The sequence below is a fragment of the Plectropomus leopardus genome, chromosome 12, assembly GCF_026936395.1.
Source record: "Plectropomus leopardus strain MGB_pleo_1.0 chromosome 12, ASM2693639v1, whole genome shotgun sequence".
Lineage (NCBI taxonomy): Eukaryota > Metazoa > Chordata > Actinopteri > Perciformes > Serranidae > Plectropomus > Plectropomus leopardus.
Window position 1 is genome coordinate 25,688,039 of NC_142187.1, and position 26,493 is coordinate 25,714,531.

General features: G+C 38.5%; 3 protein-coding genes and 1 long non-coding RNA gene across 5 annotated transcripts; 1 reads left to right on the plus strand and 3 right to left on the minus strand.

The window, feature by feature from the left end:
- Positions 1-1,886: 1,886 nt before the first annotated feature.
- Positions 1,887-4,389, minus strand: LOC121951520 (7-alpha-hydroxycholest-4-en-3-one 12-alpha-hydroxylase-like). The gene has a single exon (XM_088085647.1). The coding sequence runs from the start codon at positions 4,359-4,361 to the stop codon at positions 2,826-2,828; it is 1,536 nt and encodes a 511-aa protein (XP_087941773.1). The 5' UTR covers positions 4,362-4,389; the 3' UTR covers positions 1,887-2,825.
- A 2,677-nt stretch (positions 4,390-7,066) lies between these two features.
- LOC121952022 (7-alpha-hydroxycholest-4-en-3-one 12-alpha-hydroxylase-like) lies at positions 7,067-14,041 on the minus strand. The gene has a single exon (XM_042498533.2). The coding sequence runs from the start codon at positions 13,994-13,996 to the stop codon at positions 12,461-12,463; it is 1,536 nt and encodes a 511-aa protein (XP_042354467.2). The 5' UTR covers positions 13,997-14,041; the 3' UTR covers positions 7,067-12,460.
- Positions 14,042-20,647: 6,606 nt separating this feature from the next.
- Positions 20,648-23,840, plus strand: higd1a (HIG1 hypoxia inducible domain family, member 1A). Of its 2 annotated transcripts, none has more exons than XM_042498503.2 (4): positions 20,648-20,800; positions 21,297-21,371; positions 21,550-21,684; positions 22,696-23,840. In XM_042498503.2, exons 2-4 carry the CDS (start codon positions 21,302-21,304, stop codon positions 22,767-22,769), a joined length of 279 nt encoding a protein of 92 aa, XP_042354437.1. In that variant the 5' UTR covers positions 20,648-20,800; positions 21,297-21,301; the 3' UTR covers positions 22,770-23,840. The 2 variants fall into 2 exon arrangements, with proteins under 2 accessions (XP_042354437.1, XP_042354438.1); XM_042498504.2 differs by lacking the exon at positions 20,648-20,800 and adding an exon at positions 20,937-21,103.
- Positions 23,841-24,673: 833 nt separating this feature from the next.
- Positions 24,674-26,489, minus strand: LOC148188110 (uncharacterized). The gene is made up of 3 exons (XR_015778181.1): positions 26,382-26,489; positions 24,898-25,031; positions 24,674-24,719 (listed from the first exon to the last, which is right to left on the minus strand). It is a non-coding gene; the product is annotated as an uncharacterized LOC148188110 (long non-coding RNA).
- Between the last annotated feature and the right edge of the window lie 4 nt (positions 26,490-26,493).

Here is a 26,493-nt window from a genome sequence, read left to right on the forward strand (position 1 = left end):
CTATTAAATGGATTACCACGAGTTTTTAAACAGACTTCCATGGTGTCCACAGGCTGAGTCAAATGACTTTTGCGATACCATTAGTTCTCATCTTAATTCTCCTTAAGTTACACTGTTGTCCTGTGGCATTTCAGCTGATGCTGCCCAGCAGTGTATCATACTGCCATGGAGGAAGAACTAGTTTTGACAATGTCTGACACAGAAATCACTGATTAATCTGTGGTATTTGATGATTTCAGAATGAGAAGTCATGAGTTGCTCTCATACTTCCATTTGTCCTTTATGTTGGCACAGTTACAGCCAATAGATGGCATTATAAGACAGAGTCAAACATATATAACAACGAACAATGTGCTTGTGGGGTGGAGGAGGTTGTAATGATTTATCTTTTAACAGAGGCAGAGTTGCAGACAGCGGTGGTCTGGGATGCCATTAAATACATCTCGACATGTGCAGGGGGAATTATTTTTCACTACATTACCGATTCATTCCATTTCGTTATTTTTAAATGTCTTGAAGTCATAGCATACCACGCTATCAAAAAATAAATAAATAAATAAATACTCAGAATATTGTAATACTCCTTAAACAAAAGGATAGCGGAAGAAAATATTTTTTTTTGTTTTCCAGCACTTACTATATCTTTACTATATGTTTTAAAATACTAATAAATAAAAATACCTTAGAGCCTTTAATCAATCATTTATCACATTAAATCATGAAAGGTTACAACTCCATTAACATGCAATCCTGTGACCCTCTTCAACTAGTGCAGTGCAATTTAGTCCCTTTTTGCCTTCTTATGATTTGCACAAAGTCTAATATTGAACAGCTGCTAAATAGGATAGGGTGAAAAAAGCAACCCATTAGGTTGTTTTTCTGGTTCCTCCACATTTTATCAGATGTGGGAAATTACGTAAAAGTTCAGCATATGGCATGTATTGGTATCAGATGTCACGATTGGTGACAGATGTGTTTGTTTCTGAGTGTGTGTGGGCGTGTCACCCACAGCAATAAACAGCAGTGAATGTTGTAACCCACATCAAAATAGCTGTTTTATCAAACATTTTGTGTCTGTGGACTGAAAATCTTTTTTTTTCTTCAAAATGTATGGAGTTTTCAAGTTTAAGTGAGCTGTGAAGCACATATCTCTGCACTAATGAACCCCAGATTTCTTTTCAGGACTGCTGCCAGGCTTACAGAGAAGCCCTCATTACTAACAACTTCATGAGTTTCTTTTAAGATACAATTCTAAATATTGAATACATCAACATTGTACCATTTCTCTTGTGCCTGTGACACCCTGTCACAACTTTTACAGTTGTCGCCTTGTGGAAAAGAGCCCTCAGAAAATCCCTTAACTTCATTATCAGTGACCTACACTGATAATGCTTGATCATAGCCTTAGATTCAACAAACACAAGTATCAAAATGTATGAACTATTTTCTAACTCCAACTCAACCACCTTCAAAACCTGTTTGTTGAGACGAAGGTTAACACACCTATGAGTATGTGGACTTGCACGCAGGCTACAAAAAACATTTAATAACCAGTGAAGCTGAGTCAAGGGACAGAACTGGCACAGAGGCTGGTGGAGGCAAATGCTGAGAAAAGAAGTCGTGTTGAAAAAAAGCTTGTTCACCTGCCAGTTTGTGTGTGCTCCATTCATCTAAGCTCTCCAGTACTTTTCACACAAATTATCATAAAAAATGTTAAATTTTGTAAAAGGATTTCAGCACCTAGTCCCACATAAAACTGCATAGTCGTCTGAGTGAAGTGATAGAGTATCAGTAACAGTTCGTTTTTGAAAGCTGGCAATAAACTTTAAATTACTAAAATGAACTGTCAAACATGAATTGTTGAGCAATTGCACTGAAAAACAAAGTTCAGAGACCACATCACTAGGTTTATTTAGTCAAGGAAAATGTACTTTGTTTCTAGTTCAGTCTCTTTAAGGTCCTGGCATAATACATTGTAATCTTTTTTACTATAGTTACTTAACTACAGGTTGCAAAAAATCAAAAACAGTAATGATCATGATAAACACAATTAAGATTACAGGTGCAATTTATGGAACAAGGACTTCGCAAATAAAACCTAACCATGACCATCTAATTATAAACCAGTCCAGTGACATTACATTCATGCACGTCCTAAAAGCAGAATGCGGTCTTGATCAACAGATTATCACACAGACATGAGACGAAAGCATTATAAAACCTGCCCTTGCTGATATTATGGTTACACAAATAGATTTTTGCTCAAAAAGTTATTAAATGAGGAATATAACCATCATGATTAACAGATACACAATAAAGAAAAATATTGACAAAGCACTGACATTTTTGCCTTTTCTACTTTTGTTTTTAGTACTTGCCTGTCTATATCCATGTCATGAGATGTAGCAACTAATGTCAACTAGTCTCCAGCACTCAAAACTTCAGCATTTTAAGCTGTTTGTCTTTGACTCATAAAATGTTTATTATTTTGCAAGATGCAGGTGCCTCTGGCTTATACTATGTACATGGAAGATTACTTGATTAATTTTATGTTACACCCAAAACATATATGACTAAGTAAAGGTGGTCTTGCACCATGCACTCACAATCACGTGCTAGAGATCTTTCAAAGAGCGAAACAAATTCTCATACAATGGTTTCTTTGATATCTTATGAAAATCCACACACAGTGGATATCAAATGGAGTAGCACTCAGCAGTTTCATCTCATTAATCCATAAATATGAGTAATTTTCAAATGAATGCTTTCAGAGATGATCACAGTCAGGAAATACTTAATCAGTAAAATAAAAGGGATTGACTGGTTTAATATCTGAGTCTGTATCTGAACTGGACGTCTCTCTGTGGCTGCATCGATCCAAAGCCCCATCGCCTGAAGTCAACGTCAGGTATCTTCTCATCGGGATTCTTCAGCTCAAAGTCAAAATAAACCAGCATGAGGAAAACAAACTGCTTCAGCTCATTGGTGGCAAAGAAACGCCCAGGACACATGGAGACCCCAGCCCCCCAGGGCATGCTGTAATACTTCACCCTCTTCCCTGCTTTGTAAAAGTCAGTTTTCTTGCTCCCGTCTGGATTGAGAAAACGGTCATATTTGAATGAATGTGGGTCAGGGTGGATCTCTGGGTCAATGTGAACGGCAATGTATGGAAACATTGCCATTCTGTCACCCTTGCGAATGAAGTACTCACGCCCATCAGCCATCTTCAGGGTTATATCCTGAAGCACTGCCCTGGTGAGGAGGGGTGCAGCAGTGAGGCGGAGGGTCTCTTCTACAGCACTGTCCAGGATTGGGGTTTTCATCAGCATTTCACGGGTCAGGTTAATTAAAGGGCTATCACGTTTGACTTCTTGTCCAAATTCCTTCAGAACCTTATCCACCTCTTCCTTCACTGCTCTCATGGCTTCTGGGTGTTTCATGAGGAAGAGGAGCAGCCAGAATGAAGAGGCTCCTGTGTTGCCCTGTGAGGCCCAAAGAAGCACAAACATGTACCTGCTTATCATAAACTCCTCCATGCCCCTCTCCGCTTTGGCTTGCTGGATGTCCCACACCCAGCGACTGATGTTGTCCTTGGTCCTCATTTTCTGCACTGACAGACTGTTCCAGAAGTATCTCAGCAGCCTCTCTGATTCCAGCCTTTCCCTTGGCAGCAGGACCCCATACGCCAGGTTGGGAAAGAGCTGATCATATTTACGAAACTCATGAAATAAGGCTTCTGATTCAGCTCTGTCGTTCCCTTTGGCTTTCTCCTCACTTCCCGCTGACTTGTGTGGCTCATTTCCATACAGAGCTAAATAGCCGGCCCTAAAAACAATATTGTAGCTGTACATAAACAGTCCGTCCTCCGCCCAGGTTCTTTGGTCTGCAGCTGAGCCGATGTTGTGCAACATCAGGTTCTGCAAATTACTCATCATGGCTTGTGTCATTAATTCTAGGCCATCGCCCTTCAGATGCTTGTTGCTGGACATCTGGAGAATCTCATGGTCATCCACTATAGATGAGTAACCAAACACTCTTCGTATCAATTGCTGAGCAAACTTGTTGAAGTCGAGTTTTTCTCGACTCTCCTTAACAAATGCCCCAAACGACAGCGGATCCTGAAGAAACGTTATATAAAACCCTCCCAGCTGTACCGTAAACACATCGCCGTGCTTTTTCTTCATCCTCTCTAGAAACTTGGCCGTGTCCCTGCGAAACTCTAAGACATGACCCAGCCAGGGTATGAGCCCCTTATCCAAAGGGGGTTCTCCAGGTTGCCGCTGTCTAAACACCCCAAGAAGATAAAGCCCTCCAAGCACAGCGGCAAGAAAGCCCAGAAGGATCGGCAGCAGCAGTTCCATGACCGAATCCTCTGACAGTCAAACAGAGATTGGGAGTAAATACCCACATCCTGCATGATCAATGGACCTTTGCTCCGCCTTTTGCTTGGGGAAATGATTGAATTAATTAATATTTAACTTTTTTGTCTGGTCATTGACCTGACCCATCCATCATGGGATTATTCAGACATACTTACCAATAACACACCAAACATATTATCCAGAAAGCCAAAAATCATTGACAGCCGCAGTTCAATGACTGATGCCTGTGTGAGCAGCATGTGCATGGCATGGAATACCTTGTATTTTTATTTCTTTGGTGCCCATTTTAGAGCAGCCACACTGCCTGCATGTGCAGTGCTGCTCACAAGCAGCTCAGTTGCTGCTCAGTTGCCGCTTAGCTGCGGAGCATGTAGAGATTCAAAGTCGCAACTTTTTTTTTTTCCACGTGACAAGTGTGGTCTGCACGGAACATAGGCTGAGACATCATACCACCTTTCACAATAGTTTCAATACATAAATCTACCACAGACATGTAAAAAATCTATTTATTTTTAACTAAACATTTTCTGTGTGTGTTAATAAATAAAAACTCTCTGCCAGAAGACTTTTCATTGTAATTTGCATGGCTCCATAAATTACTGAAAAACAGCTTTTCACTCCGAGGATAAGGTAAAACAACTCATATTTGTGGATTAATGAGATGATGCCAGATGATTGATACTAGATTACTAATTAAGAAATAAACCACATTAATAAGTAGGCATTAGACCAAGAGTAGGATCTCCTTCACATCTAGAGAGATCAATTGAATTGCTTCATGCTTTTCCAAGATTCCTCTTTAAATCTCAACTGCTGAAAATTGTATTTAAGCTGTGGTTAATAACTTTTATTAAAAAGAAAACTTTGTTTATTTTTTCCTGAAACTGTCACAGTATCCTCAGAGCATCAAATGAGACAGATAATCAGTGAAAAAGATCATACTCCTCTGCATAGTCTACTGCCTTGTAGCATTTCTAACAGCTTTTCTGCATGTGAAGGGCAAAAAAATAAATAAAATAAATAAAACAATCACAGCCAAGGGGTCTCTAGCGCAGCTGTGAATCATATTAATTACTGCTCATGAACTGCGGTCACACTTTCAAACTAGGCAGCACTGATCAAATATGAATCAAAATTCTGTTACTGCATTTCTCGCCTCAGTGTTTTCAGAAACATATTTGAGTGGTCTGTTTAGCTGTAAAATGGGAAATTTTGTGACCTGCCCACCATGCTGAATAAAGTTAAATGGTACCAAGCACCGCCCATCAGCCGGACCTTTCTGATTGTACAGCTGAACAGTATGCTCATATATGTTTCTTAAAACATTTGAGTCGAGAAATAGGCAGTGCAGCGACAGAATCTTAACTCATATTGATCAACGCTGCCTATTTGACAGAGCAATATTGGAGGTAGTGCCTAAAATCTGCAATGGAGCCAGTGGCAGCGGAAAGAAGTTTCGTAACAAGAAAAATTTTCTTTTGTTACAAAAGAAAATATGACAACTGGGTAGATGTGCTAATTTTAGCCCCTTTGTCATCGCAATGACAAGCTGCGACAAAATACCATCCGTCCCTGTCCAAGCTGTGCTCAAATATTGTTTTTCAATTTAGTCTGCACCGAGGTTGAGCGAACGACTGAATGAGTAAGAGGTATAAAAAATAAGTAACCCCAGTAAGATTTTTAGCAGCTTCCCTGTATATTTTTGTTTTCTAATGTGACACACAAGATAAAAAAGGCGTACTCATCAGAGCTGTGTACACTGCTCTGGTCAACCAGCTTGTTCTCACTCCAAACTCGTCAAATGTCAGTGCTTACAGGATACGAGCATGGAGGCAAATGCTGAGAAAAGAAGTCGTGCTGAAATAAAGCCTGTTCACCTGCCAGTTTGTGTGTGCTCCATTCATCTAAGCTCTCCAGTACTTTTCACACATATTATCATAAAAAATGTTAAATTTTGTAAAAGGATTCCAACACCTAGTCCCACATAAAACTGCATAGTCGTCTGAATGAAGTGATAAAGAGTATCAGTAACTTCGTTTTTGAAAGCTGGCAATAAACTTTAAATGACTAAAATGGACTGTCAAACATGAAAAACAAAGTTCAGAGACTACATCACTAGGTTTATTTAGTCAAGGAAAATGTACTTTGTATTTACTTCAGTGTCTCTAAGGTCTTGACATAATAAATTGTGATCTTTTTTATGTAGTTACTTGACTGCAGGTTGCAAAAAATCAAAAACATTTAGGCATTATTGTATGGTCATGATAAAAGGCCATAATAACGATTACAGGTGCAATTTATGGAACAAGGACTTCGCAAATAAAACCTAACCTTGACCATCTAGTCAAACCAGTCCAGTCACATTACATTCATGCACGTCCTAAAAGTAGAATGTGTTCTTGATCAACATCGTGTGTCGTGTTGAAATAAAGCTTGTTCACTTGCCAGTTTGTGTGTGCTCCATTCATCTAAGCTCTCCAGTACTTTTCACACAAATTATCATAAAAAATGTTAAATTTTGTAAAAGGATTTCAGCACCTAGTCCCACATAAAACTGCATAGTCGTCTGAGTGAAGTGATAGAGTATCAGTACAAGTTCGTTTTTGAAAGCTGGCAATAAACTTTAAATTACTAAAATGAACTGTCAAACATGAATTGTTGAGCAATTGCACTGAAAAACAAAGTTCAGAGACCACATCACTAGGTTTATTTAGTCAAGGAAAATGTACTTTGTTTCTAGTTCAGTCTCTTTAAGGTCCTGGCATAATACATTGTAATCTTTTTTACTATAGTTACTTAACTACAGGTTGCAAAAAATCAAAAACAGTAAGGCATTATTGTATGATCATGATAAAAGGCCACAATTACGATTACAGGTGCAATTTATGGAACAAGGACTTCGCAAATAAAACCTAACCTTGATCATCTAATTATAAATCAGTCCAGTGACATTACATTCATGCATGTTGTTACGTTCCCTTCAAAGTAAAGGGACAATAACACAACAACCAAGAAAGACGAACCAGAGAAGAAGTGGAAATTAAAGTAATTTATTGGTGACCAAACAAAAGTTTCTCAAAATGTGAGAGAAGATGGGACCACGTGGTTGTGCCAAAGAAAATACCTGAACAGAACAAAACTGGCCCTAACTAAACCATTATCTCTGAAAACAAAGTAGAAACAAAAACCTAACTCCCTTCTAAAGAACAGCTTTCACAGACAAAAAACAGGGGTAGCAACAACCACTTAACCTAGTGTGTCTAAACAGAGATTTCCTAAGTGTGTGAAAAATGTAAAGGGTACCCCCAACTAACCTAACGTCCACAACCTCTCATCACATACCTTTCACCAAATGCAAAAATACAGTTCTGATCACAGGTCACAAAAACACACAGCCAGCTCAGGCGCAGAACAAAAAAAGGAACAAAAGAGAAACTGGCAATCTGTGGGGCATTAAGTGGAGGGAGCCAATGAGCATCCTGCCCCTCTGCAGCACCTGAAACACTCAGGTCATTAGCACCTGGAAAAAAAAAGGGAGGAGGGAGAAAACAGGAGAGAAAAACACACACAGCATTGTGCCCCTGCCTGGCACGTAACAAACGTCCTAAAAGCAGAATGCGGTCTTGATCAACAGATTATCACACAGACATGAGACGAAAGCATTATAAAACCTGCCCTTGCTAATATTATGATTACACGAATAGATTTTTGCTCAAAAAGTTATTAAATGAGGAATATAACCATCATGATTAACAGATACACAATAAAGTAAAATATTGACAAAGCACTGACATTTTTGCCTTTTCTACTTTTGTTTTTAGTACTTGCCTGTCTATATCCATGTCATGAGATGTAGCAACTAATGTCAACTAGTCTCCAGCACTCAAAATTTTAGCATTTTAAGCTGTTTGTCTTTGACTCATAAAATGTTTATTATTTTGCAAGATGCAGGTGCCTCTGGCTTATACTATGTATACGGAAGATGACTTGATTAATTTCATGTTACACCAAAACATATATGACTAAGTAAAGGTGGTCTTGCACCATGCATTCACAATCACGTGCTAGAGATCTTTCAAAGAGCGAAACAAATTCTCATACAATGGTTTCTTTGATATCTTACGAAAATCCACACACAGTGGATATCAAATAGAGTAGCACTCCAAGAATTATGTTACGTATTTCACATAAAGTAACGTAGGTTAGATTTGGGCAAGTAATGTTAATTCCGTCTGGTTTAGGAGAAAAAAAAAACAAAACAAGGTTGGCACCCTTAGGTTTAGATAAGTATAGAAACTTTTCGGAAAAGAGACATGGTGATGATGAACCTAAAAATGACTCAAAGTCCACACAGTTCTTAACACTGATCTCTATGTAGGATCCGAAAGGGGCTTTCCCTCCACCGCGCGGTAACAAAAGCGTAGACAGCAGAGGAGAAGCGGATTTGAATGTGCAGTTTTTGCTCTGGCGCATTGAGTTCACTGTGATGAACTGTGATGAAAACCGTGGTGGCAGCAGTCAGTTTGGGTGTTTCATGAGGAAGAGGAGTAGCCAGAATGAAGAGGCTCCTGTGTTGCCCTGTGAGGCCCAAAGAAGCACGAGCATGTATCTGTTTATCATAAACTTCTCCATGCCCCTCTCCTCTTTGGCCTGCTGGATGTCCCACACCCAGCGACTGATGTTGTCCTTGATCCTCATTTTCTGCACTGACAGACTGTTCCAGAAGTATCTCAGCAGCCTCTCTGGTTCAAGCCTTTCCCTTGGCGGCAGGACCTCAGGACATCAGGTTCTGCAAATTACTCATCATGGCTTGTGTCATTGACTCCAGGCCATCTCCCTTCAGATGCTTGTTGCTGGACACCTGGAGAATCTGGTGATCATCCACTATAGCTGAGTAACCAAGTGCCCCAAACGATAGCAAGTCCCGAAGAAACATAATATAAAACCCTCCCAGCTGTAGCATAAACACGTCGCCGTGCTTTCACTTCATCCTCTTCAGAAACTTGGCCGTGTCCCTGCGGAACTCTAAGACATGGCCCAGGGGTGTGAGCCTCTTATCTGATGAGGGTTCTCCAGGTTGCTGCTGTCGAAACACCCCAAGAAGAGACAGCCCTCCAAGCACAGCTGCAAGAAGGCTCAGAAGGGTTGGCAGCAGCAGTTCCATGACTGAATCCTCCGACAGTAAAACAGAGATTGGAGATAATTCCCAAATCCTGCATAATATACAGGCGCTTGCTCCTCCCTTTGCGTGAGTTTTAACATTCCAGGAAATGATTCAAAAAACAAACCCCAGGTGACATGCAGTTGCATTTGGCAAACAAAAGGGCCTTCTTTTCTGCACTTTCCTTAGAATTGGCAAAAGCAGGTCAAAATTTATTGACAAAATGCATTTGTATTGTCAGAGGTCATGTGATTCCCAAACTATGGTCTGTGTTGTTCAAAGACCACCTCAAAGGACATGTAGGACCACCTGCAGCAGTGCATATCTTATTGGGAATAAAATATAGCACGATAGCACATCAACCAAAGACGAACCAGAGTAGAAGTGCAAATTAAAGTCATTTATTGGTGACCAAACAAAGGTTTCTCAAAATGTGAGTTAGGATGGGAACAGGTAGTTCTGCCAACGAAAATACCTGAATAGAACAAAACTTGATCTTGGGAAACAAACCAGAAACAAAAACCTGTTGTTTTGCATGAAGGCTGACACACCCATGAGGTTGTGGACTTTCACACGGGCTATAAATAACTTTTAATAACCAGTGAAGCTGAGTCAAGGGACAGAACTGGCACAGAGGCTGATGGAGGCAAATGCTGAGAAAATAAGTCATGTTGAAATAAAGCCTGTTCACCTGCCAGTATGTGTGTGCTCCATTCATCTAAGCTCTCCAGTACCTTTCACACATACCATAATAAAAAAAATGTTAAATTTTGTAAAAGGATTTCAAAACCTAGTCCCACGTAAAACTGCATAGTCGTCTGAGTGAAGTGATAAAGAGTATCAGTAACTGTTTGTTTTTGAAAGCTGCCAAACATGAATTGTTGAGCAACTGCACTGAAAAACAAAGTTCAGAGACCACAACACGAGGTTTATTTAGTCAAAAGAAAAGTTACAATTAGTATTCACTTCCAGGACATATGATGCAGTAGTTATGGATGTGATGAAAATATGACAACTGGGTAGATGCTCTAATTTTAGCCCCTTTGTCACTGCATTGCAATGACAAGCCACAACAAAATAACAAACAAAAAAAACCCCAAAAAACAATCACAGCCAAGGGGTCTCTAGCGCAGCTGTGAATCATATTAATTACTGCTCATGAACTGCGGTCACACTTTCAAACTAGGCAGCACTGATCAAATATGAATCAAAATTCTGTTACTGCATTTCTCGCCTCAGTGTTTTCAGAAACATATTTGAGTGGTCTGTTTAGCTGTAAAATGGGAAATTTTGTGACCTGCCCACCATGCTGAATAAAGTTAAATGGTACCAAGCACCGCCCATCAGCCGGACCTTTCTGATTGTACAGCTGAACAGTATGCTCATATATGTTTCTTAAAACATTTGAGTCGAGAAATAGGCAGTGCAGCGACAGAATCTTAACTCATATTGATCAACGCTGCCTGGTTTGACAGAGCAATATTGGAGGTAGTGCCTAAAATCTGCAATGGAGCCAGTGGCAGCAGAAAGAAGTTTTGTAAAAAAAATTAAATAAAAATAATAATAATGTGGTGCGGGAATATGACACTTTCTTTTCTCCTGTATTGTATCATAAATAGTGAAATAATTTCACAAATCATTGAAAAGACATTCAACTATATAATTAAGGTCGCCAACAGAGTTTAGTTTTCTAACATATATTTGGATTAATTGATATCAGGTGGATCACACCACACCTAAATGACCACAACCCAGGCAATTGTTTGTAATGTTGATTAAATGTGATAGCTGCTGGATGAACCTCACATGGGAAGGTTCAAGACATGGTACAACTGGTTTATCTAGTCAAGGACAGCATACTTGCTTTTAATCACATCGCACATCGTCCTTAGACCTTGGCTTAATAACATGTAATCATATGGTTAAATAAAGGCTTTATTAAAAGGAACTTTTAAAACAGACACATTATTTCATACTCACATTTATAAGCTGTACTTATGGGGTTGTATGTAAGTGTAAAATATCATGACAAAATCTGACCTTGACCCTATAGTAAAACCTCGATCAAGAGATTACAAATGAATGCGTAACTGTAAAACAGAAGCTTCTGAAGGTTAACAGCTACCATGTCTGATACAGCTGATATACAAAGGAATTTATATTTTCCTCCATCATGACAACCATGTCACCGAAGTACATTTAAAGTATGAACAAAATAACTGCATCTCTGCTTTTTACTACTTTTCTCCACAAGCTGACATTTTATGTGCTTAGCTTTGTGAAAATTCACAAGTGAATATACAAAAATATTATTTAATTAATCTATTTATAGATTAAATATTTGGATTGAAAAAGTAATATGAAATTAAGTGCTTTTTAGAGCAATTACAGTACTAAAGTCACCACTTTATCTTTTTTATACTGATCGTTTGAAAAGTATAACTAGAAGCCAATTAATATCTTGACAAACTATATTTGAATTGTCAGAGGCCATGTGATTCCCAAAGTATGGTCTGTGTTGTTCAAAGACCAGATCAAAGGACATGTAGCTCCACCTGCAGGAGTGCATATCTTATTGGGAATAAAAAAAAAGAAAAGTACAACCATACAGCCTGTATGTGACTTGTAAGCTTACTTAAATTAAGATATATTTAATTACTGTAAATCATACTGGAAAACAGCTGTACACGGAAGCAATATTCTGTTAAAACTACAGTGTTTATTTATACAAAAATGCCTTATTGTTATTGTACGCAACAATATTAACACACATAGCTTTGAAGCCACATGCAAAATGTGCACATCACATCACTGATATTAAAATAAAAATAATATTAATCTCATTTTTCATGCATAATAGTCAAATGAATGCTTTCACAGATGATCAGCATCTGAAGGCAGTTTAGGATTGACTGGTTTAATATCTGAGTCTGTATCTGAACTGGACGTCTCTCTGTGGCTGCATCGATCCAAAGCCCCATCGCCTGAAGTCAATGTCAGGTATCTTCTCATCGGGATTCTTCAGCTCAAAGTCAAAATAAACCAGCATGAGGAAAACAAACTGCTTCAGCTCATTGGTGGCAAAGAAACGCCCAGGACACATGGAGACCCCAGCCCCCCAGGGCATGCTGTAATACTTCACCCTCTTCCCTGCTTTGTAAAAGTCAGTTTTCTTGCTCCCGTCTGGATTGAGAAAACGGTCATATTTGAATGAATGTGGGTCAGGGTGGATCTCTGGGTCAATGTGAACGGCAATGTATGGAAACATTGCCATTCTGTCACCCTTGCGAATGAAGTACTCACGCCCATCAGCCATCTTCAGGGTTATATCCTGAAGCACTGCCCTGGTGAGGAGGGGTGCAGCAGTGAGGCGGAGGGTCTCTTCTACAGCACTGTCCAGGATTGGGGTTTTCATCAACATTTCACGGGTCAGGTTAATTAAAGGGCTATCACGTTTGACTTCTTGTCCAAATTCCTTCAGAACCTTATCCACCTCTTCCTTCACTGCTCTCATGGCTTCTGGGTGTTTCATGAGGAAGAGGAGCAGCCAGAATGAAGAGGCTCCTGTGTTGCCCTGTGAGGCCCAAAGAAGCACAAACATGTACCTGCTTATCATAAACTCCTCCATGCCCCTCTCCGCTTTGGCTTGCTGGATGTCCCACACCCAGCGACTGATGTTGTCCTTGGTCCTCATTTTCTGCACTGACAGACTGTTCCAGAAGTATCTCAGCAGCCTCTCTGATTCCAGCCTTTCCCTTGGCGGCAGGACCCCATACGCCAGGTTGGGAAAGAGCTGGTCATATTTACGAAACTCATGAAATAAGGCTTCTGATTCAGCTCTGTCGTTCCCTTTGGCTTTCTCCTCACTTCCCGCTGACTTGTGTGGCTCATTTCCATACAGAGATAAATAGCCGGCCCTAAAAACAGTATTGTAGCTGTACATAAACAGTCCGTCCTCCGTCCAGGTTCTTTGGTCTGCAGCTGTGCCGATGTTGTGCAACATCAGGTTCTGCAAATTACTCATCATGGCTTGCGTCATTAATTCCAGGCCATCCCCCTTCAGATGCTTGTTGCTGGACATCTGGAGAATCTCATGGTCATCCACTATAGATGAGTAACCAAACACTCTTCGTACCAATTGCTGAGCAAACTTGTTGAAGTTCAGTTTTTCTCGACTCTCCTTAACAAATGCCCCAAACGACAGCGGATCCTGAAGAAACGTTATATAAAACCCTCCCAGCTGTACCGTAAACACATCGCCGTGCTTTTTCTTCATCCTCTCTAGAAACTTGGCCGTGTCCCTGCGAAACTCTAAGACATGACCCAGCCAGGGTATGAGCCCCTTATCCAAAGGGGGTTCTCCAGGTTGCCGCTGTCTAAACACCCCAAGAAGATAAAGCCCTCCAAGCACAGCGGCAAGAAAGCCCAGAAGGATTGGCAGCAGCAGTTCCATGACTGAATCCTCTGACAGTCAAACAGAGGTTAGAGCTTATCCCCACATCCTACATGCTATGTGGGCGCTTGCTCCTCCCTTTGCTTGAGTTTTAGCATTCCAGGAAATGACAGCCAAATACTTTTCCAGTAAGGCAGGACACAGTAAAATGGTGTAAAACCCCCACTGTGTAACATCAAAAGACCGAGCAGATGGTTTTCTTAACGACACATCATTAAATCATAAGTATATTTTCAGCTATGTCTGCAAACAGTCCTCATTATAACTTTTTTTTTTTTTACATAATTTGTAGCAGTAGCTGTAGACACAGTAAATAAAAGTGAAGCTGTGATACACCAGACAGAGTGAATAAGCAATATTGTAAATTACTCACACAAATTACTCACACACACTCACACAAATAAAGCTGAGTGAAATGGAATTTGTGCCCGGAGGTGACACCATGTGACACTTTCTGATTAAGAAAACAAGCCCCATGTGACATGCAGTTTGACAAAAAAAGGTCCTTCTTTTCTGCACTTTTCTTAGAATTGGCAAAAGCAGGTCAAAATCATGTTCAGTTGTTTATACTTAAAAAAACAATATTCTAATGTTGGCAGTTATAAGTTAAAATAATTTCCACACCTAAAGGAAAAAAAAGTTCTATACATAATTTGTCATAAGCACCTACTGCATATAACAATCAGAGTAAGTTCAGTCAGTAATGTTGAGAACACTGCCAACAATCTGAAAGAGGGCCAATAGCAGCAGAGAGAAAACTTTAGTAAAAAGAAATCTCATAATCTCATCTAAATATGAGGCTTTCTTTTCTTGTGTATTGTTTCTTAAATGGTGAAATAATGTCACAAATTATTAGAAAGTCATCCAACCATATTTCAGAGAGTTCTTTATTTCTCTAAAATGTATTTGATATCAAATGGGCCATATCTATTTTTTTGGGAGTATAACTCACTAACTGTGGAGTTGATTAAATGTGGCAACTGTTTATTTTTTATAGCTGAATTATCCTTACACAGGAAGGTTCAAAGCCTGATATGTCTGTTTTTTAGGGCTGCACCTAATGATTTTTTTTATTGATTAATCTATTGATTATTTTTCACTTAATCGATTAATCTATCGATTATTTTTTTAATTGCTCTAACTATTATTTTTTTATTACTTGATTAATATAACAATACATTTACCGAAAATAACTTTTTAAAACGCTGCAGGGCATTATTCCCCAACAAAAAATAGCCCAGTCTTAACTGGTAATCTGCGTTTTACAGTCTGATATAAAGTCTCTCCAAATAAAATGAATGCAAGAGCTTGTTCCACTCAAGTAAAAGGAATGTAGTGCAATCTACATTTAGCAATCCAACAGCAAAATAAATAAAACAATATAAAATTCAAGTCAGTTCACAAATAGTAACTCTTTGTTACAGTAACAAACCTCAAAAAAAGCAGCCAAAATGTCTTACAGTAAAATCAGTGCAATTTTAATAAGACTATAACTTTTCTCTAACAGAAATAATTACAACTAGTCCATTCTTTCTGCATCAACATAGTCCAGCTTTAACTGGGCCTTAAGGCATATCGCTGCCTGCTGATATGAGGGCTGTATTTTCAGCTGACAACCCCATGCTGGAAATGTTTCAAAATAAAATGCATTGTATCAGCAACTGACAGCATTCTGTCCACAGAGACGCAGTCAGATAGCTTTTGTTTTGAAAGGAAAGCAAAGAAGACGACGTAAAACAAACATCTTTGTATTTCCTCATCTCTGTGACAGAGAGCAACTTTAAACTGCAGTATAAAGTGGTATAGAGTCAACAAACGTGAGCGTCACGCATGAAAAAACAGCGTGCAGCACCATAGATGTGCTGCAGCTGACACGCAGCTCAGACACGCCTGACAAGCGCTGCTCGGGCGAGCGGTGTGCCGGTGCGATATGTCGACGCACGTTACGTGACTCAACGTATTTACGTAATCGATTACGTTGATTACGTCGACGTGTCGCCCCGGCCCTACTTTATTGTTATCCACATAATATCTCATACTCACATTTTTTAGCAGTAGTTACAGGGTTTCATGGTGCAAATTATTCCATAGCCCTTTCCCACTGGACAAAGAAACCTACCTGTTAACACCTGTCTTTTGTATTCATTGGGAAAAGTTACAATTGGTATTCACTTCCAGGACATATGATGCAGTAGTTATGGATGTGATGAAAATATGACAACTGGGTAGATGTGCTAATTTTAGCCCCTTTGTCACTGCATTGCAATGACAAGCCACAACAAAATACCGTCCGTCCCTGTCTGAGCAGCGCTCAAATATTCAAATGTTTTTAAATTTAGTCTGCACCGAGGTTGAGCGAGAGACTGAATGAGTAAGAGATATAAAAAATAAGTAACCACAGTAAGATTTTCAGTAGCCTCCCTGTATATTTTTGTTTTCTAATGTGACACATAAGATAAAAAAGGCGTACTCATCACAGCTGTGTACACTGCTCTGGTCTACCAGCTCGTTCTCACTCCAAACTCGTCAAATGCGTCTGCTTTGTCAGTGCTTACAGCATACGAGCACGACACCAAAAGCCATCCTCTGCATCCAACAGGAACGTGGCTGGACGGTGTCAGATGACAGCATGCTAGGACAGAACCAGTGGTGCTGTTATTAAGCATTTGCGGACAGCCGGACGGCACCGGGTGCATCCATAAGGAGCACACTGTATTGGTGTTACTTGAGAACGTGGCTGGATGGAATCTGGCGCGTGCGCATGAAACGCAGAGGAGCAGCGTCTGGTAATAACGCTGGCGGTAACAATGAATGCGCTCATAGGACGGATGAGTGGGGAGGTGGATAGGTCCCACAAACAACTGACTTTCATGTGGTAGTCCAGAGATTAGTGTTTTTTTTTCTACACCTTCTTCATATGCTTTTTTTGCCTTAAACCTAACCATCCATGACTTTGTTGCCTAATCCTGACTGGCATGGAACCGCATGGTAACAAAATCCTGGAGCTTAAACAGCTGACACAGAAGGATATCTAAAACGTCATAAGTAGTCAGAAGGTCACTGACAGAGTGGCACCATGTGAAGAGTTGGGATGAGAGGTGTTGTCTACTGGCAATGGGAGACAGTTCACTATTTCAACAGGTTTTTGTCCCCTTTTAAAAAAACCCTGCGTTTTGTTGGGGAAAAGTTACATAATAAAAACCTTGACCTTCTAGTGAAACTTGATTATAAATGAATGCACAATTGTGAAACAGAAGCTACCAAAGATAACAACTGCCCTGTCTGATAAAGTAGTTACACAAAGGGATTTGCATTTTCCACCATGATGATGACCATGTTACAGAAATACAGGTTAAGTATTAACGAGATAACTGCATCTTTGAGAGCTGTGCGGAATTTTACAACTGAGAGTAAATAAATAATATTAAATATTTGGATTTAATAATATGAAATAAAGCACTTTTAGAGCAATATTTACAGCACTGAATTCAATACTTGGTCTTTTTTTATACTGATCCTCTGAAGAGTAGAAAAAGAAAAAAAATTATATCTTAACTTAATCTTTTGAAATGTCAAGGGTCATGTGATTTCAAAAATATGGTCTGTGTTTCTCCTGGACTATGTAAATGGACATGTAGCACCACCTGCTGGAATGCATGTCTTATTGGAAAAATAATAAGCAGCAGAGCCAAGATGTTCACTGTACAACCATATATGCGAAGCATACAACCTATTTTTGAACCTTGTTTATGCAAGATATATTAAATCAGTGACTGTCAGGTGTAACAAGGCCAAAATGTGGCCTCCAACAGACTAGGTAAGGCTTTTTGTTTTTAGCTAAGCCAGTTTCTGAGAAACTTGCAGCCCCTATCTGCTGTTTAAGAGAAGTGACAAATGATAAACAGTAATGGGTTTTCCAGTAACTGTGAACCACTGCAACCACGAGACACCCTCGAGCACACACTCAGAAATGTGCACACAAAATACCATTCTGATTGTTCAGTGGTGTCTGAGATTAACTGGGGACAGACAGAAACACACACACACACACACACACACACACACACACACACACACACACACACACACACACAACCAAATGCTTGGATGAAAGTCTATGAATGAAAAGCTTGACTAAAGTTTGAATTTGATTGAACAACATATGCTTATCTGAAACTATGACAAACTTTTTATTCAGTTTATATGTTTTAAGCTTTGTAACTTCATTGGTGGTAGTTGTAGGTTGCTTGATGACAGGAGACCTCTTTTTTCATATAATGAAACATCATGCCACACTGGTTTCTAATAACGGTCAGACCTTGTGAACATAAACTGCAGCACACATATACATTAATATGAAAATATGAATATGTGTTACTTAACTAATTGTACTGTAAAGATTGAGTGGTTAGTTTTGATATCCCCTTTAATTTTTCTGTCTACTTCAATATCTTTACTGTAAGTTTGTCAACTGAACAGTTACCGTCTCACCTCACTACTGATTAACAAAGTCACCACAGGGTGGAGATGTTGTTTAGATTTACAACATCACTGCAAGGCTCTGAGCTTTCTGACTGAGACAGTTTCCTTTGGAAAAGTTGTTTAATTGCAGGGTCATTTTCTTGTCTGTGGACAAGGCAAAGTAAAAAGCTGCAAATGCTAAGTTAGAATTCAAATATAAGCTGATGTTCAACATTACTTTTCCAGCTCAGAAAAGACATATGAAATGTATGGGTTGGATCTGTAGAAGACAGCTCAAGTGAAAGGTATGACACTACATAACACTAAAAAAACAAAATTAATATAAGTGTAAAATTTATATCAAATTATGTTCTTAGGAGTATTTCTGGAAGATAATTTGTTTGAAGGACTCCTCCCTTCATCTCTGCTTTAGTCTGGTTCACATCATGGCCTGGTGCATGATCAGTGGCAACTGATAGTGCTTCATAATTGCATAAAGAAAATGCCATGTCATTAGTGCTTCAAAGCTGGTGGACACAGAACCTTTCTCAAAAACATGGCAGGTTTCTGTTAAGATACCAAAAATTTAATCTACTGCTTTAGCTTTACAAAATCTTAACATTAGTTGTCAGATGACCACATAGGTTTTCATAGTCACCTCAGGCTTACAACAATTTGCAGGTACAACTAAAAATCATGCATAATGTATTATGACAGTAATTAAAGTAGCAAGTATTTCTAAGTTTAAACAAATCTTTAGATAGACAGATATTTATTAGTTAGTCCTTTCGAAATGCATTGCCTGTGACACAGCAATTATCAGATAAGTAAATAGACAATTATAATAACACCAATAACAACACCCAATGAAAAAACATCAACACATTAAGTACTGTAGTATGTCACTAAGGTGGTTTATGTGACTATTTCTATACAGAAATTTTATCATATACTGTTATTAAGTGTGTGTAGACAATTATGTTACCATAAACTGACTGGTGCTAAAATTATTTCTGTCAATGGATATGACCTTGATTGTAAATTATTATTATTTTTATTTTTATTATTATTATTATTATTATTATTATTATTATTATTATTACAGTACATTGCTATTATTACAATAAAAATAATATAAAATGTATTAGTCAAAGCAATTTAAAACTGGGTCAAAACCTAAAAATGTGGACCAAACACTCAAACTATTATTAGAAATATTGCAATCTTTTAAGTTACAATATTCAAAACCGGATGCAGCACGTTGCAGAAACGTGCAAACACGAGCCCCCATGGCATGAGCCCAGTGTTACATCATCCCAGAGATCAACACGTGAGGCAAGAGCATTCACTTCCACCTAACACCGTTCGTTAAATACTGTTATGGCACAGAACAGTGTGAGGAGAGATCATACAAAAGCGTAGCTCAGCGTGGTTTCTAACCACCGACGTGGTGTCTCAAGTTACTCCGAGATTAAATGAAATATGACAATAACAGCAAAAATGTCATATGGTCAGCTGACGTTATGAATGACCTGTTTCTTTGTTTCATTGCGAAACAGACTACACGCCCATCGGGCCGGTCGTACTATCTCTTACAGCTGTCGTTTCACTCTTTGACTTCGCAAAGGGATTGTACAACTGATGCTGCGTTCACGACACATCGGACTTACTACAACCATCCAACTGTTGCAATGTAATCTTAACAGTATATGCTGGCTAGGGTAGCATTATGTTATGTTTGCCCTGCATAATGCACAGCCGTCCGTTGCCACCAACAATTCATAACTGAGCTATTCAGCTTCGTGCTAAAATGACATTCAACAAACAGACCCACCTCAAAGCACCCAAGCTGCGCGGCTTTTATAAGCATAAGCCTGTTCAAATGTAGATATTTCTTTTTTTATTTTCAGATCAGATCAAATAAGACAAGTCTTAAATCACTCCATCCTGGAAAGGTCACACAATTCAGCAGCTTAGGACTCAGAAGCAAGAGAAAATGTTACTTAAGATCCAATACTGACAAGCTCATTTTTTTGAATATAGGATACATTGCATAGGATACTCTTTAAAAACAGAATCGCAATACATACAGAACTTGGCCTGTGGTTAAGATTTCAAAGCATTTCCAAAGGGCAACTGTATTTTACCATTTTCTTCTGGGACTTGACCACAACATACTCATGACACTACTGACGTCAGACGTGCGTGCGATCATTGTTACATCACGTAGCCGGCTCACTACTTCCTTCATACTGCGTGTGATCTGAGGCTCTGAGAACTCCTAAAACCTCTTTGGGTTATTTCTTTATTGGCGATCCAAATTGCAACACACACCTTAAACAGGTAAGAGTCAGTCCAGCCCACAGTGGCGTAATGATGGTTTTATCTAATGTCAACACTGTAGTCCTCGCTTGATTGTTTTATTTTATTATCTGGGGTGTTTCGGTTATGTGGCCTTTGATTAAAATGTAATCTACTTCGAAAGAATATAACTTAGTATTGCACAATAGTTTAAGTGTCTTACAATATGCGGAATGGGTCGAGCTATTTAGGCCTATAAAAGGATGTGCCCTTCATGTGTAACCTCTGAGCAGTTCATGTGGTATTAACATCAGATCTCAACAGCGAGTTATCAACCAGCTTTGGGTACGAATTTAATCTGGGGGTTTTTATTATGTGGGTTAAAACAAGCTTATTTACGACTGTAATTTGGGTTTAAAGTGAGGATTTCACGTGGATCTAACAATGAATGGACCCCTTATACTGAGCTAGCATGCTATATGATACGAATAACATCCGAGTTGCATTAATACTTTTCTTGTTTTTCTTTTCATTTTAGTCAAGATGTCTGCTTATGAAGAGAATGAGTCCAAGTTCATGCGAAAAGCAAAGGAGAATCCATTTGTCCCAGTGGGTGAGTACATCTGGTGCCCAAATTGTTATATAATGTACAGTTAAATTTAGCTAACACTAAAGTATGCTGCTTAGTGTTCTCCACTTTTAATACTTTTTTGTTCTTAAAGTTGTCAGACTCTGACTTGGTTTTAGTGAGTCTTCTGTGTAAATTTGATCTGTGTTTTGGCTCCTTACAGGAATGGCTGGGTTCTTTGCCATCGTCGGGTACAGACTTATGAAGATGAAAAGTCGGGGAGACACCAAAATGTCAGTTCACCTGATCCACATGCGTGTAGCTGCCCAAGGCTTTGTGGTTGGAGCCATGACTCTAGGTACTTAGCTTGGATCATATATGTGTTTCTGACAAGATCGTTGTCTCAGTGTTTTAGTTTTCTCATAACCATAGTTCTTTTTTTATGGGGGATGTTTATTGAATCCTGGTTGTTACAAGTGGTTTTGACTAAAACTCTTTTAAATCATTTTTTAAAGAACATTTATGTTACAAATTAAAGAAAAAAACAGACAACAACAGTACTGATAATAGACCCTCTGCCTGTTCAAGGCGGCATTATCGTGCCATTATGCTGCCTCACTGTTTTGTAAAAAGGGTACAATTGCAGAATGGCGGGGCAGAGTCTTTTTGTCTTTGAACCAGCAGGGGAGCTAGTAACAGCCCTGATCGGGGTCTATTTAAAAGGGACAGTTGGCAGGACGGGATTTTAGACAGGACAGGTCAGGTGTTTTGATGGTGTGTCATGCATGTGACCCACCGTGGGAGATTTAAAAAGCAGTTTATAGCAATTAGCAGCTAACTCAAAGAAGAAGCACAGAGGCCGTCAAGGTCTGCAAATTGGGAAAACAGTGAGGTCCAGGAGAGGGTACGGAGCAGAGGCCACCATATAACAGGGACAGTAACTGGTTGTTATCGCCATGTTATGCCGTGGTTATTGTTCAGAATGTGCTGCCGACATGTATGTTACAAGTCACACCAGAGACTGACGCTGTTGTGTAAAATGTCACGTCTACCACGCCTATCTTGTTGGCATGCTTTCTAAAATGACATATGAGAGTGGCATGATGCCGCTGTGGTTTGTTTCTGTGTAAAAATGCAAAGGCAGCTTAAAAAAAAGGGACTTTGTTGTGGCCCCTATAGCACAATCTCTGTTAAAAAAGGGCTACAGTAATCACAGAAAACATGAGTAGTTTGGACTAAAACAGTTGTCCATATAAAGGTCTGGATTTTGGCTTTTTACATCATGGTGATTATTACTTGTCAATAATAAATTATTTTACATAGAGGTAAGGGTCATGTGTAAAATGTCTTTCTGTTTCCTTGTTTTTAGGGGTCCTGTATTCCATGTACAGAGAGTACATTGTAAAACCCAGAGAAGAACAGAAAGCAGTGCAACACAAGTGAACATGGACTCTCACTGACGTTTTATGTCCCTTAATATTACCTCATATTAAGGTGTGTAGAAAGTTTATTTTTACAAATGTGTCATAATTTTTGTATGCACACTTCCCTTCAGTAACTCACCTACACTGTAAATAGGTTTAAGTTATTGGTTAATACTTTGTATCCTTTAAGTAGCATACCAGAGGCTCTAGCTATCACTTCTGTATTGAGAAGGAGGTATACTGATCTCAGCTGTTTTAACACTGGTTAGTTACTCTCTGTGTTCAGTAGCTGGTTTGAAATCTGTGTGAACAGGTGACATGACAAATTGAGTTTGGTCGCCTTTATTTTAAGGGTATGTGTGAGTGAATATAAAAAATTTGACTAGGCTAAGATTTTAAAATAACCACCACTGGCAGGTAGTCAGATGTTTTTTTGTTGTGTTTATTTTATTGTCTCACTCCTGCTATATTATTTTATGTACTGATGTAAGGATTTTTGCCAAATAAAAAAAAATTGCACCTTAGCCCACCTTTTTAAAAAAAGGGTATCCCAATGCATTAGGGATATGTTAGGGCAGGCTTTGACAACATGTGATCTACAAGATAAGGCCAGTGCTTTCACATTGTTTAAACAACAAGGATACGAATGGTTTGTGACTCACCACTGATCAGATTATCACCAAAAACAAATATATAAAGTAATCAAGTGGAAATTGGAAAAGAACTAAAGCCATGAAACAAAACCATAAAGGTCTCTTATCGAAATAAAATGTCAATAGCCCATATACACATAGACTGTAAAAGGCAAGTGTTTCCTTCATATTTTTATCATTATGTTGCGGTACACAGGGGTCCAATGTTTCATTACAGAATCTTCACAAGTCTTCATGAGACGCATAACTTACTAAGGTTCACCCACAGACTGTGCAGTTAACATCATCATTTATCCTGCCTTGTGATGTGCTAAAATAGATGCCTTGTTTAGTTATTTACAAAATTCAGTTTTGAATCTTGTGCTCAAATACAGTGCATGTTAAATTTAAAGTTTTCTTTGATTTTGTTCTGGAAATAAAAATGAAGAGTCTCATAATTCTGAAATTCTGTTGTGTATGTTTTGAAAACTCTCCAAATTGAACTGATTTTTTTCTTTTACTGTTGTAGCTTATCCTACATATCTAACTAAAATAAATACATTCAATACAATAGTAAGCAGTGAGTCTGTGTTATAACACAATACAGTTCAAAAGCACCACAACCTACAACCTCCAAAACAGCCCCAACAGTTTCAAACACCACTGCATCAAAAGATGAACATTAAAACATTCACGATGGTACGATTTACTGAAGACCACATTTGTTTTAGTGAGGTTTATCAAAGGTCATTCTCAACTTTGTCTTATATGGTTGGTCAAACTTTCTTACTAGATGCAAATTGAAAACTGTTGTATGTTCCAAGTGCTCACTTTACTGTGCATCAGTTGATGTCCTAAAAATTAAAACAATAAAACCAGTACACATTTTTGAACATTAACCTGTCTCTCCCATCATATAAAACTGATTTGCTTCCCCTCACTGATATCTCAGCAATGTTTTGAAATACTGTAGTGTCCCACCCAAAGATCCTATTTCAACAGGAAATGGATGACATCCATTTAACAAGGCCAGATGCTCTAAAATGCTGTGTCACCATGACTTTGGACTGTGAGTGCCGTGACGTCATTTACTTTTTTATCAGGTTTCACTGTGTAGCCTACCTATATCAAAATGCAAGCGGAGAGCACGGATGTCACCTGTGTAGTGTTTCACAATAACACCTGAGGATGGTGTGTGTAAGCATGACTATGCCAATCATGGGGCTTTTTATCACTCCTCATTCATTGTAACATAATCTATTCAGCATCCTCAGCGTTTTTCCTTACCTCCAGATCTGGGTCGATGGATGATAGTTGAAAATCTTTCACAGGATTCACTATCAAATGAGAAAAAATATTTGACTTTTCAGTATCTAAGAATATATATGGGTGGATATTTTAAATAGGATATAGCTACAGCCAATATCTGTCAGCCTAACTATAAAAAATAAATGTGCTATTGTGTGTTTGGCATGACATGGTTGAGACTGAAAACCCCCCTCCGAGTCTTTTTACCTTTGGCAGTTTGACAAAGGCTGCTTCATGGAGTACATTGCCCTCTTGTGGTCACGTCGGACACTGGTTTCCAACCTGGGGCTCCAGGTTCCCACAAGGAGTTGCCAAAGCTTCTCAGGGGGTGAGGAGGCCATCTAGATTTTAAAGGGTGAAAGACAACTTTAAAAAAGATATATATATATATACAGTTGTCCTTTATTTCAGCATTTTATTCATTCCTGTGAAGAAAATGAAAAGAAACTAATATTTTTAAAGTTTGGATTATTATTTACAAAGATACAAACTTGGACAGAACACTTATTTATTTATACACTTTTTTTTTTTTTTTTTTTTTTAAAAGGTGCAAAAAACAGGAAAACTCATCTCTTGTACATTAATATTAACAGGAAATAATCTGTTCAAAATTGTTCCAAATTGCTTATTTTACAGAGAATTACTACAGTTCACTATTTGAGTTAATTGTGCAGTTTGTCTGTTGTTCTGTAGTTTTTTGTGATGTATAGAATATTATATGAAACATCCATAAAATCCATCACTTAGTCAGCAGTTGTCAGTTTCTTTAACGATAGAAAATATTTTAGACAGACCTGTAATCTCAGTTCTTTGAAACCATATCTTCAGTATATGCTTTTAACCTAAGGGATAGCACTTGTATATATATATATTCTATATGATGTTTTTTTATTCACAGACAGAAATTACATGAGTCAGCTTCTACATTTTTCATCATTCTTCCAGGAATTGAAGTCTCTTTCTAAAATCACTCAGTTTATTAAAAAAAAAAAAAACTGTCAAGCTTTTGTGAAATCAAGTTTTTCTCCAAATCCTCTGACTGAATCCACTTCATCTATATGAATGTATCCATGTATTCTTAAAAAAATACGTGTGTGTGTGTGTCTGTGTCTGTGTGGGTTTTTTTTTTATATTGATGATGTTATTTATACTCTTCATACATAGTTGTAGCAATCAGATTGCTTTACACACGCTGTTATAATTTACCTGATGGTTTTAATTATGGCAAAAAAGCTTAAATGTTAGAAAGGAGGTCTCTTAAAGAAAAGGTTGGGAACCACATACACTTTTTTGACATGAGGTGACGTTTAAACAAATATCTCCTTCGCTGAAATTCATGCGACAAAAAACGTTTGTTTTTTTTTACCTTTTGAACTGTTGCTCACCGTAAAGATATTCAAAAGTACTAACATTACAGTAAAACCAAATCTACCTGCACATACGAAAAGCTTGAAAACACTCAGTTTAACGTTAGCTTGGAAAACTTCTTCAGTCAGTAAAGAGCTGTTGCACCTGATGCTGTTAACTGTTAGCTAACTTTTCTCCTCGTTTCCCGCCTCATTTAATTTTCTAACACTATTTTTCAAATTAGCAAACGATAGACAGCAAATCCCCCGGTCTTACTCTTGTTGTGTGCTGTATGTTGTTGACTGGCTCTTGAAAAACGGACAAAAAACGTTAGAGTTGCATACCTGTGAACTGACGGTTGCAGGTACATTGCAGGTACTCTTGGCTCCATGACTACATTCTTGCTCTCGCGAGATCTTGTTGCAAGTCTCTGAAGTGACGTTGCTATGGATACAG

Excerpts from the sequence above, each read along its gene's own strand:
- LOC121952022 (XM_042498533.2), bottom strand. The coding sequence starts at position 13,996 with ATGGAACTGCTGCTGCCAATCCTTCTGGGCTTTCTTGCCGCTGTGCTT.
- higd1a (XM_042498503.2), top strand. The coding sequence starts at position 21,302 with ATGTCTGCTTATGAAGAGAATGAGTCCAAGTTCATGCGAAAAGCAAAG. Across the intron at positions 21,372-21,549 it reads GAATCCATTTGTCCCAGTGG|GAATGGCTGGGTTCTTTGCC; the intron begins GTGAGTACATCT and ends GGCTCCTTACAG. Across the intron at positions 21,685-22,695 it reads GGTTGGAGCCATGACTCTAG|GGGTCCTGTATTCCATGTAC; the intron begins GTACTTAGCTTG and ends CCTTGTTTTTAG.
- LOC121951520 (XM_088085647.1), bottom strand. The coding sequence starts at position 4,361 with ATGGAACTGCTGCTGCCGATCCTTCTGGGCTTTCTTGCCGCTGTGCTT.